Source organism: Schistocerca piceifrons, chromosome X (genome assembly GCF_021461385.2).
Source record: "Schistocerca piceifrons isolate TAMUIC-IGC-003096 chromosome X, iqSchPice1.1, whole genome shotgun sequence".
In the NCBI taxonomy this organism is placed as follows: Eukaryota; Metazoa; Arthropoda; class Insecta; order Orthoptera; family Acrididae; genus Schistocerca; species Schistocerca piceifrons.
In genome coordinates this window covers 617,057,795-617,076,026 of record NC_060149.1, presented here as the reverse complement: position 1 = coordinate 617,076,026, position 18,232 = coordinate 617,057,795, and the positions used below count along the sequence as shown (strand labels likewise).

The 18,232-nt window shown below is 43.3% G+C and overlaps 1 protein-coding gene across 1 annotated transcript in view; it reads left to right on the top strand.

Annotated features, from left to right (window-relative positions):
• Positions 1-16,131, top strand: part of LOC124723026 (liprin-alpha-2-like) — a 152,609-nt gene extending 136,478 nt beyond the window's left edge. Inside the window, exon 2 of the mRNA XM_047248199.1 lies at positions 15,656-16,131. Coding sequence (XP_047104155.1) covers positions 15,656-15,673 — 18 coding nt within the window. The 3' untranslated portion in view covers positions 15,674-16,131. The remainder of the gene's footprint in view (positions 1-15,655) is intronic.
• Positions 16,132-18,232: the final 2,101 nt, after the last annotated feature.

The following is an 18,232-nucleotide window of genomic DNA, read 5'->3' as shown; positions in this document are numbered from 1 at the left end:
CCACACAAGCTGTCGCGCAAGAAACAATGTCTTCCTGTGCGGAATCGTGTCTGCGATACGAGTTTGGTTCAAATGGCTCTGAGCACCATGGGACTTAACATCTGAGGTCATCAGTGTCCTAGAACTTAGAGCTACTTATACCTAACTAACCTAAGGACACCACACACATCCATGTCCGATGCAAGATACGAACCTGCGACCGTAATGGTCGCGCGGTTCCAGAATAAAGCGCCTAGAACCGCTCGGCCACACCGGCGGGCGATACGAGTTTGAACTGTGAGGCTTTGTCGTCTTATTGGACAGACACACCAGCCTGGGTTACTTTACTAAATTGACTCCAGGAATCTAACAGTTATGTGGAGCTTCTCATCCGATGGTTCTTTTTCTTGCCAATACGTTGGTCTGTTAGAAATCGCTGTGAAAGTTACTTTTGAGGGTGAAATTTCCGTATGGATTTTGCCAGCTCATTAGTTCACATCCCCTTTTTTGTAAGGCTGAACGAAACGGTTGTTGGGAACTCTCTACGTGGATCCGTGTGTACTAGAAGAGTCTCCCATTTACACTATCAGTACATACACAAAACAATATATACAAAGCACTGACCACATTCACTCAGTTATACCCTTGACATGGGTCGAAGTAAGGCAACAGCAAGACACCACCTGTAGGACCTTGCCCACGATGGCAAGGTGCTGTTCCCCGTGTGCCTCCGACACTGAGCTTACAGTGTGTGATCAAAAGTATTCGGATGCCTGGCTGAAAATGACTTACAGATTCTTGACGCCCTCCATCGGTAAAGCTGGAATTCAGTATGGTGTTGGCCCACCCTTAGCCTTGGTGACAGCTTCCACTGTTGCAGACATACGTTCAGTCAGGCGCTGAAAGGTTTCTTGGGGAATGACATCCAATTCTTCACGGAGTGCTGCACTGAGGAGAGGTATCGATGTCGGTCGGTGAGGCCTGGCACGAAGTCTGCATTCCAAAACATCTCGATGGTGTTGTATAGGATTCAGGTCAGGCCAGTCCATTACAGGGATGTCATTGTCTTGTAACCACTCCACTACAAGCCGCGCATTATGAACAGGTGCTCGATCGTGTTGAAAGATGCAATCGCCATCCCTGAATTGATCAACAGTGGCAAGCAAGAAGGTGCTTAAAACATCAGTGCAGGCCTGTGCTGTAATAGTTCCACGCAAAACCACAAGGGAAGCAAGCGCCCCCCCCCCTCCCCCCATGAAAAACACAACCACATCATAACATCACCGCCTCCGAATGTTACTGTTGGCATTACATACACTGACAGATGACATTCACTGGGCATTCGCCATACCCACATCCTGCCATCGGATCGCCACGTTGTGTACCGTGATTCGTCACTCCCCACAACATTTTTCCACTGTTCAATCATCCAATGTTTACGCTCCTTACACCAAGCGAGGCGTCGTTTCGCATTTACCGACGTGATGTGTGGCTTAAGAGCAGCCGCTAGAACATGAAATCCAAGTTTTCTCACCTCCCGCCTAACTGCCATAGTACTTGCAGTGGATCCTGATGCAGTTTGGAATTCTTGTGTGACGGTCAGGATACATGTCTGCCTATTACACATTGCGACCCTCTTCAACTGTAGGCCGTCTGTCCGTCAACAGACGAGGTCGCCCTATACGCTTTTGTGCTGTACGTGTCCCTTCACGTTTCCACTTCACTATCACATCGGAAACAGTGGACCTAGGGATGTTTAGGAGTGTGGAAATCTCGCGGACAGACGTATGATACAAGTGACTCCCAATCACCTGACCACGTTCGAAGTCCGTGAGTTCTGCGGAGCGTCCCACTCTGCTCTCTCACGATGTCTAATGACTACTGAGGTCGCTGATACAGAGTACCTGGCAGTAGGGCAGCGCAATGCACCTAATAAGAAAAAACGTATGTTTTTTGGGGTGTCTGGATGCTTTTGATCACATACTGTAAGTACTCCAGTACATCCATAAAATACTAGTGGTATGATGGATGAGTAGTTTTCTAGACAGCAGCTGCCATGCCTTTCATTGTGAAGTCCGGTAATGTAACCAACTTTGTGCGTTTGAATTATAATTTGTGTGGTTTGATGAATTTTTGTACTCTGATCAATGTATGACGATTTTTATGGGCTGCAATAGTGTAAACCTTTAAAAAATGGCTACACAGCCGAAACTGTGCAGTGAACGAAACAAAATTATGTTTTAATTCACGCAGATACTTTCAACATTATAAAATTTTACCATTCTGGCGAGCTACAGTCCACACTCTACAAGGATTGCTTCCACCCTGCAAACACAGACAAAAAAGACTCGGTTTCCTTTTTACGAGTATAGATTCGGAAGAGGTGCTTTCTTGCGGTTCGTAACAACGGCAAGAGATACCACTTTGTTGGGGCGACTATCGTGTAATATGCTGGTAGCTCAATGATTGAACTCGTCTGAGCGACAGCAACGTTTGGTTTGAATACCATGTTATATAAATTTTATCCTGATCGTGCTGATGCATTTTTTCTATAGCGAATATTGAATTCAGGCCTTGAAAGTGTTTGAAAGGCAGAATTTGGGATTTTATTTTTATTGTATCTACTACTGCAGTACCAGGATGCTCATTCATTGGCGGAAGAGATGATTTCTACTCGTAAACTGACAGTACAAAGAACCAAAACTTCCTGTGAGTGTTTGATAATCCGAAAGATAAAATTTTGCCTTAAAATTGTTTGAATAAATACCCGATACGTATCTTTCCGCTTGACGTTGCATCGGGCAGATTTTGATTGTAAGCTATTTATTTTGAGCGTGCCTGTTCAGTATCTTTAACCATAGGTTATCAACATTCCCATTTACATGGTTGAATGTGTTCTAGTTCAAGCATATTTTTATTGTTCTTCCCTTAGTAACAGTTCAACGAAAGCAGTCACTGCCTGTATATGAGAATTGTCGCCTGCCACTACTCCCGGTACCAAAATAGAGTGGCAAAGTTCTAGCTTGTTTGTTAGCGAGAGATATTGGCAATTCTCAATTCTGCGACTTGTCTAGCTGCTCGATAATTGTAAAAACGTACTTTGTACCGTCTAGCACGAATCTCACTTTTTCTGCCGTCTGTACAATCACGTGCAAGTCTCAACCAGTTGCTGACAAACTAAAATTGCCCGCTGTTGGCATGTCATATTAGAATAATGTATGCACAAAGTCAACTTATTTTCATTGCAGTTTCTCATTTCGATACTTACGGTATGTGGCTGCTGGGCGCAATCAGGAATTATTTTCATCCTTAATTCTCATAATTAATTCATACAGAGAATTTGCCATTCTGATTCCGTATTTATTTCACAGTTTATAATGGATCATTTAACAGTAGTAAGTACATCTCCTTTTTGAAATCCCATCCATACTAAAATGAAGGAAAGTTGATATATTTAGAAAGGATAGCACTAAATTAAAGAACTGCGAAAATATAGTAAAATGTACCATCAATGAATGAATGAATGAATGATTGAGAGGGCGTAAACTTCCCCGTGGCAGCGCTCTCTCTTATATTACCGAAAAAGTAAATCGTCCCCATGAAGAGCCGGCAATCGATGTATGAACTGATAGTATAATTTTTTGTCGCCAAAGGGCACAGTATCAGTAATATCAGCATGTGAAGTCGAACGGTCTTCTGGAAATGGAACAGTGAGCATGCGCTGTACGACGCAACGCGACAATCGCACAAGGTGACCGTACACTTTCGTTCTACATTTGCTCGGCGCTACAGCAGTCCAATGGATTACGTCGAGTCCGCGTAGACTGTTCAACCTGGACGCATGCCATGCCGTCGGATTACATTGTCCAGAAAACACAAAAACCTTACAGTACATTAGGCATTTAGAGCTGTCGTTGGTGTGACTAGTGGCAAAACGTAGCATTTTCAGGTGAATCTCGCTGTAATCTCAATGTGTCGACCTGAATGGTCTAATTGATCATGTTATTGCTTGGTAAGGATGGCTGTGGCCAGACGAGATTCGTGGCGACACTACTCTGTCAACTTAGTCGGCTGCTCAAAATATGAAGGCTACCTGGTTACATGTAAGAGAGAGTCTATAATTTTGCTAGGATAAATGAATCAGTAAATAAAAATTTTTGAGGCACAGCTGTGAAACCCCTGTGGTTTGGGGACCTTATTAGATATAACACGGTTTTTTCTACTCTAATATTCTGAACAAATAGCGAACAAAAGGTAATGACTGTCTTTGAGATAACGGCACGTGGCGTTTTTCAACAGGAAAGTCAGCATTGATTTCACAGCCTGCCGCAGGTTTCAAGTCTGTTATTACATTGCCGGCAGTGAGACTGGCCGAGCAGCTGTAGCTGCTTCTTAATGTTTCTTCTTCTCTGTTAACAGATGGCATGACATGTTATATACCACTGGGAAGCTGAGACACTGATCGTTTTAGTGGTGTTATAACACACTCAATTCCTTTGTATATTTTGTGAGTTTAAGCAATCTTTCTCAGGTTTTGTAAGGTTTATCCCCTTCCCAATCCCATCAAGAAAACACCCTCCGGAAATCGATTAGTGTGCAAACAAGGAAGAAGAAAACTTATACACGGAATTGAGTTTCAGAAATGTCTAGTCGCGTTGCACGTTCCTGTATTTTTTCTGGTATACCATACCAACAAAACTTGTAAAACAGTATTATCTTCACTCCTCCTCACTCCAATAAATCAGTAAATAGTAAGGATAGATTTACAAGGAATACCTGTGAAAAGTATTATATTATATTGAGGAAAGTATGTAAAACAAAATATAGGGTCGAATATGGGGAAAATATAAGTAAGGCAGTAGGTTAATGTGCAAGAATGCCTTCCATAACAACTGTCAAGACGTAGCAACGTTTTTGCTGCGAGTGAATTTTTCGACTTTGCGAGTCATCGATCCCGAAGGAATGCAGCTCTAATGACTTTCCGTCTTTTGTATAAGTTTATCTCTCATTTAATATTGACTACCATTATAAAAAAAAAAAAAATCAACTTTACAGTGCGCCGTGGCTGTGAAATCCTTTTTCGATGGGAACTTAACAAGTCAGTCTCATTTTAAGTGTTTCGTTGCGATGATAATTACTTATCGAAGGATCATAGCTGATGCGATCAAATGTATCTTTTGACGCGAGTGGGAGGGAGGGAGGGGGGGGGGACAGAAAGAGAGAGAGAGAGAGAGAGAGAGAGAGAGAGAGAGAGAGAGACTACCGGTAGTGCGCTCAGGTTAAAGCTGGGAAGGGCTGTCAGTACCGGAAACGAAGACCTCTGCACATATGTGCTACAGCTGTTGAGATACGCACTGTGTGAAAATGTGCCGCAGCTGTTGCAGGAAGCGAGACACCGGCGTTCAGTTCGTGGCAGGCGGACCGTGTGCGGTAGACGAGTCATCCTAGCAGTCATTTTGCTATTAGCTCTGTCTGCTACATAACTTTTATACTCCACTAGCCATAATGGCCTTGTAAGAAAGCACAGAGGAGACGTTGACATGTACATGGCGCCAATACGGATTTGCAGTGATATACAAGGTGGTCCGAAATAGTCTGGAAAGCTTGTAAGGGTGTTGCAGGGGAGGCTGTGCTGAGAAAGAATTGTTAAGAAAAAAAATTCGACACTTTACGCCTTTTCCGAGTTCTTTAGCATTGAAATTACCCAACCAGATCGTCGCGCGAAAAATTCAATCACTTGCACGCGCTGAAATGCTCTAATGCACATATCACCTGTGGGTCCGTGAATTACGACTTGTTCAGATGCTCATTACCAGTTAAAATGTGCCTATTGCGGGTGTGATAAATAGAAGCTAGGTTGGAAAAACTTTAGTTTTTTAGGTTTGAGGAAACCAAACGAAGACCAAGTTTGGCGACACTGTCTTCAAAAAAATGGTTCAAATTCCTCTGAGCACTATGGGACTTAACAGCTGTAGTTATCAGTCCCCTAGAACTTAGAACTACTTAAACGTAACTAACCTAAGGACATCACACACATCCATGCCCGAGGCAGGATTCGAACCTGCGACCGTAGCAGACACTGTCTTTGGTAGGCTGCTGGAAGCTGCGCGCAAGACTACCCGATTGGCTAACTTTACTGCTAGATAAACTGGAGACGGCGCAACGTATCGAATTTTCTTCTTAGCTGTTGTTTCTCAGAACAGTCTCCCTTGCAACACCCTTAAAAACTTTTCAGACGAAAGTCTTACAATGCTGTATAGACAATTGCAAAAGACACACATATCATAGTTAGAATAAACTGAAATACGTAATCGGAAAGTAACTTTTCTAGTACACTTCCGACATCGTCAGCGTAGGGGGCGATCTCAAGTATTATGAACACTTGATAAATTTTTTAAGTGCCCAGATAGCTCAAATCATTTATTCATATAGATTACTGGTTTCGGCAATTTACTGTTGCCATCTTCGGATCTACCACATGTTTACGTTATTACACAGTCTTCTCCCTCAGTACAGTAAGTACATGTATGTTACAGTGCCGATTACAAGTGCTCACTTTCATCACCACTTTACAACATGGCCAGGGAGAATTGCCGAAACCAGTAAGATATGAATCAATGACTTTAGCGATCTTTCCAGTTGAAAAATTTATTCAGTTTTCACTTTCTCCATTTTTTAATTTTTTAAAAGACAGTCCTGACCTGAATTATTCCAGGTGGATATAACAACTAATTTTTTCTCACCAACATGAACCATTCCTCTCTGTCTAGCCCGAGGCTTGCCTGTCGATACAGCTGTATTTAATGTGAAGTAAAAAGGCAACTAAAGTACATAACCTCCTTCGTAAACGACCAGAAATAACAGAACTGAAAAATGTGCGTGTACATAAGACCAGTTCTGGAACGGAACGGATGTATGCATCTTTAAATCCAACCTGACGTTTTTGCATGAGTGTGACAGTGCTCATCCTTCGTACGTACCACAGTACACGGGTACAAGGATGTACCTAATACGTAACTGTAGGATCCAATGTCGCCTTATTAAAAGACATTTAAAGTTAAAGACTTTAGCAAGAATAAATGTTTCCTGTAGACAATATGTACACTGTGCTCATTTAACTTAAGTGAATATGTGAGTAGTTGTGGCCTGGAGAGTTACGTGCCCAGTAAGTAGATTAAGTACGGAAAAGACCCACCATGGTTTAATAACGAAATTTTCAAAATCCTGAGGAAGTAGAGGCTGTTGGACTCTAGGTTTAAAAGAGAACCTACAAACGACGACAAGCGAAGGTTTGTAGTGATTCGTGCGTCTGCGATAAGATCTATGCGGTATACAACAGCTACCACCGTCCTACATTAGTAAAAGATTTGGCAGAGAACCCTAGAAAATTCTGGTCTTGTGTATAATCGCTAAGTGGAGCTAAGCCTTCCATCCATTCTCTTGTTGACCAGTTTGGTGTGGCGGTTGAAGGTAGCAGAACGAAAGTCGAAGTTTAAAATTTCTCGTTAGAGAAATCGTTCAAGCAGGAGCATCGTACAAACATACCGTCATTTGACAATCGGACAGAATCTCGTATGGACGACATAGTAATAAGCATTCCTGTCGCAGAGAAACGACTGAAAGATTTGAAAGCAAATGAGTTAGCAGGTCTGGATGGAATCCCAATCCACTTTCGCAAAGAGTACTCTACGGCATTCGCCCCGTACTTAGCTTGCATTATCGCGAACCTCTCGCCCAGCGCAAAGTTCCAAGCGACTGGAAAAAAGCGCTGGTGACTCCAGTGTATGAGAAGCGTAAAAGAACGGACCTGCAACATAACAGACCAATATCCCTACGTTAATTTCCACGAGTCAGTATGGTTTTAGAAAACATTGCTGGTGTGAAACTCGGCTTGCCCTTTTCTCACGTGATATAAACTGCGAACAACGGATGTAAGGCAGTAGGCAGATTACATGTTTCTAGATTTCCGGAAAGCTTTTGACACGGTGCCCCATTGCAGCCTGTTAAGGAAGGTACGAGCATACGTAATAGGTTTCCAGATATGTAAGTGGTTCGAAGACGTCTTCAGTAACAGAATCTAGTATTTTGTCCTCGACGGCGAGTGTTCATAAAAGACAAGGGTATCGTCAGGAGTGCCCCAGGGCAGTGTGGTTCAAATGGCCCTGAGCAATATGGGACTTAACTTCTAAGGTCATCAGTCCCCTAGAACTTAGAACTACTTAAACGTAACTAACGTAAGGACATGACACACATCCATGCCCGAGACAGGATTCGAACCTGCGACCGTAGCGGTCGCGCGGTTCTTGACTGTAGCGCCTAGAACCGCTCGGCCATACCTGTCGGCCAGGGCAGTGCGATACGACCGCTATTGTGCTGTATACACACAAATGATTTGGCAGAGAAGGTGGGCAGCAATCTGCGGTTATTTGATGATGTCGTATGACTAGGGCCTCCCGTCGGATAGACTGTTCGCCTGGTACAAGTCTTTCGATCCGACGCCACCTCGGCGACTTGCGCGTCGATGGAGATGAAATGATTATGATTAGGCCAACACAACACCCAGTCCCTGAGGGGAGAAAATCTTCGACCCACCCGGGAATCGAACCCGGGCCCTTAGGATTGACATTCTGTCGCGCTGACCACTCAGCTACTGGGGGTGGACTATTTGTTGTTGATACTGTGGTATACGTTAAGATGTCTGAGTTGAGTGACTATAGGGAGATACAAGAAGACTTAAACAAATTTTCTAGTTAGTGTGATGAATGGCAGCTAGCTGTAAATGTGGAAGAACGTCAGTTAATGCGGATAAGTAGGAAAAACAAACCCTTAATGTTCGAATGCAGCATTAGTAATGTGCTGCTTGTGACAGTCATATCAATTAAATATCTACTCATAACGCTGCAAAACGATATGAAATGGAACGAGAATGTAAGGACTGTAGTAGGGAAGGCGAAAGGTCCGACTCCTGTGTATTGGGTGAATTTCAGGAATGTTTGGTTCGGGGTCCGCGCTAGGTCGGATTAAAGGAAGACTACGAAACTATTCAGAGGCGGGCTGCTAGATTTGTTACCGATATGTTCGAACATCACTAAAGTATTACAGAGGTGCTGCAGCAACTCAGTGGGAATCCCTTGACGGAAGGCGGCGTTCTTTTCGACGATTACCATTGAGAAAATTTAGAGAAGCGGCATTTGAAGCTGGCTACAGAACAATTCTACTGCCGCCAACTTACATTTCGCCTAAGGACCACGAACATAAGTAAAGAGAAATTAGGGCTCGTACAGAGACATGTAGAAAGTCGTTTTTCCCTCGCTCTATTTGCGAGTGGAAGAGGAAAGGAAAAGACTAGTAGTGGTACAGGGTACCCTCCGCCACGCGCTGCACGGTAGCTTGCGGAATATCGATGTGAATGTAGAAGCAATATCTCCCTCCTGGTGTCAAGAAACAGGACCGAATCCCGAAAATATGAAATTCATGCCAGTAAGGTGTAGCTGCACACTAAATCTTGATGACATGTGTGCTGAGGCAGGTATTCTGCTGGTAGAACGAAATGTGTGGGAATAATGGCGGTTTCGATGGTAGGGAGTCAGCTATCGCGGCCCAGCGGATCAGTGGTGCAAAGGTCCCCACGTTTCCGATAAGGATGTTGACTCGTGCTGCTGTACCAGATAAGATGTCTTTTTGTAATTACACGAAAGGACCGTTCGGTGTTCGCATTCTGAGTACGAATTATGACAATGACAAATTCTGACATGCAGTTCACAAATAGAGGGCAGTAACATAATACATTACGGTGTACACGGTGTAATACATTCGTAATATGGGCGTCGTATCTTACCTGTCTAATTTTTTAAATATTTTTACTACTCGCTATTGTTACTTATAGCTATCGTACATTATCTGATGGATCATCAGAGGTTATCTTGCTCTTACTTCCTTTTCACACAAACTCTGTGAGAAACGGGAGAAAGCGTTGAAGTTTAGATCTGATGTAGCGATGATACTGCACTGTGTGGGGTGGGTGTTATCTCACACGGAAACAACTGAACGTGCCTTCGGCTGGATCGCCATAACTTCGGGGATGACTCTAAAGTCAAACCAGCATGTGAAGACTGAGATACCAACCTAGGTTATCCTGTTGGCTATTACTGTCTGCGGTGATGCCGGACAGGTCGACAGACCTTACAACACCACTAAAGGGTAACGTGATTACAGATGAACAGAACGCCGCAGCGCACCCACGTCGCATCCAGGGTGAATTGGCTTCACACCCGTTCTTGCCATTCAGATTCAAGTTTCCTGTGTTGGCCATATATCGATTGAGGAGAATACCAGACTCGTTTCTTAGAAAAGAGCATGGCCGATTTCCTTCTTCAAACTTTCCCAATCCTAGTTTGTCGTCGATGGAACATTAAACCCAAATCTTCCTTCCCTTTCATGCCTCTTAGAACAATAATTCGTTTTGTTGGCAAGTCACACATTAGTCTCTGGCTCAACTTTCGTTGACCATATCGCATTTTTTCAGTGACGGGAAGTTATAAAACAGGGGTACAAACATTCTCTCGAGACATTATCAGAAGTTTATCAGGTAAATAAACAGAAAAAAGGCATGCAAACGCCTAATCGGCAGCAAATCGAAACATCCGCACCGGGCTGGGAGCCACAAGCGGTTCTAGGCGCTTCAGGCTGGAACCGCGCGACCGCTACGGTCGCAAGTTCGAATCCTGCCTCGGGCACGGATGTGTGTAATGTCCTTAGGTTAGTTAGGTTTAAGTAGTTCTAAGTTCTAGGGGACTGATGACCTCAGATGTTGAGCCCCATAGTGCTCAGAGCCATTTGAACATGACTAATAAAAAGGAAATCACCTATTCGCAAATCTAACAGGGTTGTAGTATTATCCTCACGATCTAAAGGGGTCGCCAGCCTTTAGAGCAATTGAATTGAGATCGAGAAAATTGGAATTATAGAACTAATTGCAGTTTTTGAATGTACTTACTTTGTTGGCATTTGGCTACGCAGTCATCAGCCAGCCCAATTTCTTATTAATGTCTGACTAATGTCAGTGGTAAAGCTCAATGCTCGTTATTAACTGGTAAACAACAGATGGACGCGCGTACACTACCATCCACAACCCACAGTCCACAAAAGACAGCGTTCCGGTATATGATCAACAGAACAGCCCTACTAGCAGTCTCTGAAGTCAAATACAAGTAAGGATTGGAAATAATAAAACAAACAGCCATTGAAAGTAGCTACAGCCGACCCATTGAAGCACTCAGTAATATCGAAACAGTTACAGCACAAAAAACACTCGGAGAATAAGTTCTTCCACACAATCTCGTTTCTTGGTAACACCTCATATCGGGTGGAGTGTCTCAGAACAGAAGGACATCAACATATTTTTCATCATTGACTAAAAGATTAGCACAAATTACCTCATAACAGCAGCAAAAGAAACCCACTAGACCGTACACGTGTACACAAACTTGTTTGGGCTGTTTTTCTGTGAGGGCGTCCTGAGAAGTAATGCCTCTGAATTTTTTATGTGAAAGCTCTTAAAGCTTTTTAACCAAAACAAACGTTATTAACATACGACGCCTCTGTTCTTGTCTACATATTTAAAGCCATCTGCCGCTTGAGAGCTCTGAATTGTAGCGTTTAACATTGCGGTGCCTAAAGTCAATACGTCGGTGCGCGAGAAACAGCGTGCTGTAATTGAGTTTCCAATTCGAAGAGTTCGTCGACTCATGGAACACCCTGTCTTTCAGCGTGACAATTCGAAACCACAAACAAGTGTTTCAACATATGCAACAATCGGAGACCGTGGTTGTCACCTTGACTGTCGATCATACAGTCCCAACTTGGTCCCATCCGATTTTCATCTATTTCTGAAACTTAAACAACACGTTCGAGGAGTTCTCTTTAGTAGCAATGAAGCGGTTCAAGCAGAGATGAGGTTCTGTCTCCATCAAAATTCTACAGTGACGGTATCAACAAACTGGTCTCTCGTTGGGAGAAATGTGTTTGTCAGCACGGTGACTATGTTGAGAAGTAAACATGCAGACGTGAAGAATAGAGGTGTAGACTGTTACTAAAGTTTCTTTGATTTGAAAAGCTTTAAGATTTTCCACATAAAAAATTCGGAGGCATTAATTTCCGTTCACACTTGTAGGCTGTTGAGATCGGTAGATCGTTTGAGATTAGATTGAAGTAATACGTGTAAGCACTAGGGAAAAAAAACAAAAAAAACACAGATTGGCAGTAGCCACTCACATGCCTAAAACAAAACATGTTAATAAGACAGATATCAACATTCTACATACCCAACCTAAAGTCACAAAAGTAGGCACCCTTTAAACGCTCCAAATATACAAACACCGAAGAAAACAGCCGGAGTCTATCCTAAGTGACAAAAGTGACAATTTTTACGCCAGTGTAATCTCTGTTTTTATCAGCAGCCTACTTTATTACACTCCTGGAAATTGAAATAAGAACACCGTGAATTCATTGTCCCAGGAAGTGGAAACTTTATTGACACATTGCTGGGGTCAGATACATCACATGATCACACTGACAGAACCACAGGCACATAGACACTGGCAACAGAGCATGCACAATGTCGGCACTAGTACAGTGTATATCCACCTTTCGCAGCAATGCAGGCTGCTATTCTCCCATGGAGACGATCGTAGAGATGCTGGATGTAGTCCTGTGGAACGGCTTGCCATGCCATTTCCACCTGGCGCCTCAGTTGGACCAGCGTTCGTGCTGGACGTGCAAACCGCGTGAGACGACGCTTCATCCAGTCCCAAACATGCTCAATGGGGGACAGATCCGGAGATCTTGCTGGCCAGGGTAGTTGACTTACACCTTCTAGAGCACGTTGGATGGCACGGGATACATGCGGACGTGCATTGTCCTGTTGGAACAGCAAGTTCCCTTGCCGGTCTAGGAATGGTAGAACGATGGGTTCGATGACGGTTTGGATGTACCGTGCACTATTCAGTGTCCCCTCGACGATCACCAGTGGTGTACGGCCAGTGTAGGAGATCGCTCCCCACACCATGATGCCGGGTGTTGGCCCTGTGTGCCTCGGTCGTATGCAGTCCTGATTGTGGCGCTCACCTGCACGGCGCCAAACACGCATACGACCATCATTGGCACCAAGGCAGAAGCGACTCTCATCGCTGAAGACGACACGTCTCCATTCGTCCCTCCATTCACGCCTGTCGCGACACCACTGGAGGCGGGCTGCACGATGTTGGGGCGTGAGCGGAAGACGGCCTAACGGTGTGCGGGACCGTAGCCCAGCTTCATGGAGACGGTTGCGAATGGTCCTCGCCGATACCCCAGGAGCAACAGTGTCCCTAATTTGCTGGGAAGTGGCGGTGCGGTCCCCTACGGCACTGCGTAGGATCCTACGGTCTTGGCGTGCATCCGTGCGTCGCTGCGGTCCGGTCCCAGGTCGACGGGCACGTGCACCTTCCGCCGACCACTGGCGACAACATCGATGTACTGTGGAGACCTCACGCCCCACGTGTTGAGCAATTCGGCGATACGTCCACCCGGCCTCCCGCATGCCCACTATACGCCCTCGCTCAAAGTCCGTCAACTGCACATACGGTTCACGTCCACGCTGTCGCGGCATGCTACCAGTGTTAAAGACTGCGATGGAGCTCTGTATGCCACGGCAAACTGGCTGACACTGACGGCGGCGGTGCACAAATGCTGCGCAGCTAGCGCCATTCGACGGCCAACACCGCGGTTCCTGGTGTGTCCGCTGTGCCGTGCGTGTGATCATTGCTTGTACAGCCCTCTCGCAGTGTCCGGAGCAAGTATGGTGGGTCTGACACACCGGTGTCAATGTGTTCTTTTTTCCATTTCCAGGAGTGTAAATTGGCATACTGACACATGAACAATAGTGGCCTGACTCACAAAACACAACAGATTCACCCACACACAAACATTTTGTACACTCTATCAGCTTGGCAGTATATAGATCTTTTTATATTATTAAGAGTGTATCTATATGCGTATAATATTCGTATCATAATCAAAGTGTTCTCTCTCACTGTCTCTCATCCCGCCCCCCTCCACCCACTCGCTGGCCCACTCCCCCCCCCCCTCTATTCCCCCCCCCTCCCCCGCTTTACGAAACGCATCTTGGAAATAATTAATTGTGACTGGTAGCAGTAAAACATGTTTCATTCGAAAGCATTTCTGAAAATAGAAATTTGTTAACGTGTAATACAAATTGCAGTGTTATGAAGTCTTTCTTCGAGGTATTTGTGTGAACTATAGCCTTGTACGGAAGTGAAACGTGGACGGTGAGGAGTTCAGACAAGAAGGGAAGATCAGATTAGTTAATCGAATAACGAATGAGGTGGCATAAAATCGGATTTGGGAGAAAAGGGAACGATTTGTAAGACTTATCCTGAGCCAACTTTGATTCCATAGGGAACCGTTGTCTAAAGCGACCATGGACTATACGGAGAGGTTCACAACAAGCAGTCGCAGTCCCATTGGTTTCTATTATTCTTGCAAATCTAGGTTTCAGCTATAAATAGCCATCTCCAGTGCTTTTGAGATACAATTCAAAAGACTCCCGGCAGTGTGTCACCATATGTCCTTACAAGTGTACAGGCAGAAGGCAAATGAGGTGGTTGTTTACAACAAGTATAACAGCCTTAGTTGACGTCAACTAAAGCTGTTTCACATGCTGCAAACAACCTCATTAGTTTCCTTCTGCCTGTACAGCTGTAAGAACGTAGGCTGACACACTGCCGCGAGTCTTTTGAATTGTAACTCAAATGAAATGAAGATGGTTATTTACAACCGAAATCTAGAATTGCAAGAATGATAAAAACTAATTGGATTGCGATTGATTGCTGAGTGCCTCTCGCTTCCTCATTCTTAGCCTTCAAGGAATAGTCCGTTTAGTGATTAAGAGAAACGGGGGAAGGGGGAGGGGGGCGGCAAAAATTGTACACAGGATCAAATGGATGTAGGTTGCAGTTGTTATCGAAAAACTTGTTATCCAAAGGCTTGCACGGGGTAGACTAGTGTGATAGCTGCAGCAAACTTGTCTTCTGACTACAACGAAAACAATAACGACGGCGTAGTGAGTATGGATGACTCACAAAACTTTCTGCTTACAGTCAGTGACATTTATTTTGTTAAAACGAAAACTTCCTTAGAGCTCATGTCGTAGTCATGTTCGTTGATTGACGCATTTCTTTCATACCTAGTGCATTGTATAGGAGCCGGCTGTCCACGGACTGAATATAGTATTCTTCTTTGTCAGTGCAGAGTTATTATCAGGTGTTTCTTCGTGGCCCGTCTATAGACATAGACAATGCACTTAAGAGATCACATGTCTTCTCCATGATAGAGAGAGAGAGAGAGAGAGAGAGAGAGAGAGAGAGAGAGAGAGAGAGAGAGAGAGGGGGGGGGGGGGGAATTTAAGAATGTGTGTTTGAGCATTCCAATTTTGAGATGTCGAAAAATACTACCGTTGTCTGATTTAAACTGTGTGCAGATTAGTGTTGTGTGTTTACGTACGTTCTTCGCTGATGACAAGGCACTAAAATCAGCGAAAGAAGGGTAAAAATCATCCTTTTCTTTCCTGATGAATGTCATGATAGCGTAACCGAACATCTTACGTCTTCTGTTTCAGGTGAGTTTCGTGTCATAGTCGTCAGTGCTGGACCGACAACTGCTGTGAAGGCTGTAGGTTTATTGAGGTGAGAGAGCGCGCTGTCCACCGAAGTAGCTGTTCACAACGAGGAGAAGGCTGTTCCCATCAACCAAGTAATGGCTGTCTAGTTGAATAGGCAACAAGTAACGAGAAAATGTCGATGTGCCATCGATAAAATGCACACGAAGAAGAACAAAACTGTAGTTATAAAATTTAGCAGTTTTTAATGCACTATTGGCTGAAAAGAAGTTGGTTGTTTTAGACCATTAGTTGTGTTTATAAAATCATGAGATCGTAAATTTGAACTAATAATGATTAGAAAATTCGCTATGCGTAATTTATATAATGTTAATTATGATACTTTTCTTAAAAATAACAGCCACAAGAAAGCTAGTGCGTTACAGATTATTGTAATTCTGTAAACTGATGGTATTAATCAGAAAGCACTTCAGAATTGTTACCTAAATCAGTAGTATTTATCATGTCATTTTCAGAGTGATTTGCTGTTGGGTAAATAATAAAATTTGCCAAGCTTTGTGTCTTCATAAATAAATTTTCTATTCAGTAAGATTGATGTCATTGGTAAATATAAAATCCACCAAGACTGAAACAATTCAGGTAAAATGGAGTTAGTTAAGAAGAAAGTTCCTTTTGAAGCAAGAACAACGAATGTGAAAATATCATCTTGGACTTGATATTCGATGCAAATACGGTCTCATCTAGTTAATGAGAACACACTTACAATCTTCTGAAATGTTATAGATGAACTTCGTTAGTCAATTCTGTGAATAAACCAGCGACCCGGAAGTGAACTGATTATCACTGCAAATGTGGAATAAAATAAAACTGTAAAAAGAATGTGCTGTTTCCAGCAATGTAAATATCTAAATTCACCAATTCATGAAATTATGTTCTACTTTGAAGCAGTTCATCGTAGGAGTCTACAGCTTTATGTGGACAGTCTCTTGTCGTCTGGGAAGACATTAACATATAATGTTTCTATGACGTTTTAGAAAGTAAGACCGAGAGTCACGTAAACAAAAAACATATTGATGCAATAAGAAGGTAAATGCCTACTAAGTACGGCATAAAACGGAATATTTCAGTCGGAAGTGACATCGTTCTTGAAGAATTGGAAATTCCATCATTGAGGAAGAATTTTTCATTGTCTGCTATTTTTGAGAAGTTCCTTCGATTTGGTGGTACTGCTAACCACGGATGAACTACACGAAGCCATAGTCCTCTTTTATTTTTGAAGGTTGCCTAGCCTTATGAAGAAATGAAAAAAAATCCAAGATTTGTGTTCCCATCCTTTTTCGAAAATCTTTTTTATTGTAGTACAGAAGACCGCTGTACAAAATTCAGTTTCAAGTTACACGGAAATGAAATAAGTTGCACAGAAGTGGGGATCTCATGATTATTTTTAGCTATCGTGATCGTTTGCTAATTCAGACATAATTACGTGAAGTAGTGAAGCTAGTGAGAGAATGCATTGAAATGTAAGTTCTGACACATTTGAGAGATGACGATTATTTTCCTTGGACGTCTGGACCCAAAATGTTCAACCAGTCCTGTGGTCTCAAGGTGTGATGATTAAAAATGTTAAACATGAACCTTACATATCATCTAAAGAAAGAAGGAAGAACATAAGAAACTGATGAACATTATTTCTATTGCAATATTAGGAAGGCTTACTTTTTTCTTTCGTGAATCTGGGAATTAGTCAGAAATTATAGCAGTCGAAGCCTCTGGCCGAGTTTTCTCGCCAAACGTTTAATGCATTAAAGCATTACATTAAAGCCTATCTTCAGTTTTGCAACAAACAGGCAGTAGACCCCATGTGGGGTTGTTCGGCCGTCTGTCGCAATTCTTTCATTTGACACCACTCGGACGACTTGGGCATCTTTGTGATGAAGGTGAGATGAAGTGATTGGGATAATACAAACACCTACTCTCCGATCGAAGAAAATCACCGACCCTGCCGGGAATCGACCCCCAGGACCCCGTGATGTAGAGACTGCGACGCTGCCTACTAGAGCTCGATCTGCGGACAACGTGGTACCAGCAAGACAACAATAATGGCGCGTAGATATTGAACTAATCGAAGAAAACTACAAATTTCTGCTTGCAATCATGTTGTAGATTAACACTTTTATCATGAAATGTTTTTCAAAGAACCGAAGGAAGGATATAAGCTCCTGTTGGGCAGTGATGAGTAAAATCGAACATTTCATTTTCAAAGGAACCAACTGGACTTTGGCCTTAATCTGTTCAAGGAAATAACAGAAAAACTGACATATGGATAGCTTGATAGCCATCCATATGGATAGCTTGATAGCCATCCATATGGATAGCTTGATAGCCATCCATATGGATAGCTTGATAGCCATCCATATGGATAGCTATCCATATGGATAGCTGTCCTCCTCAGACTGCTACATCACGTAGCTTATTGGCTGACTATCCTGATGAGGTGGGCATAAATATATGCTACGGAGAAAATGGATTAAAATTTGGAAGACAAAGTAAGTACATTATTGAACACAGAGGTCGAAG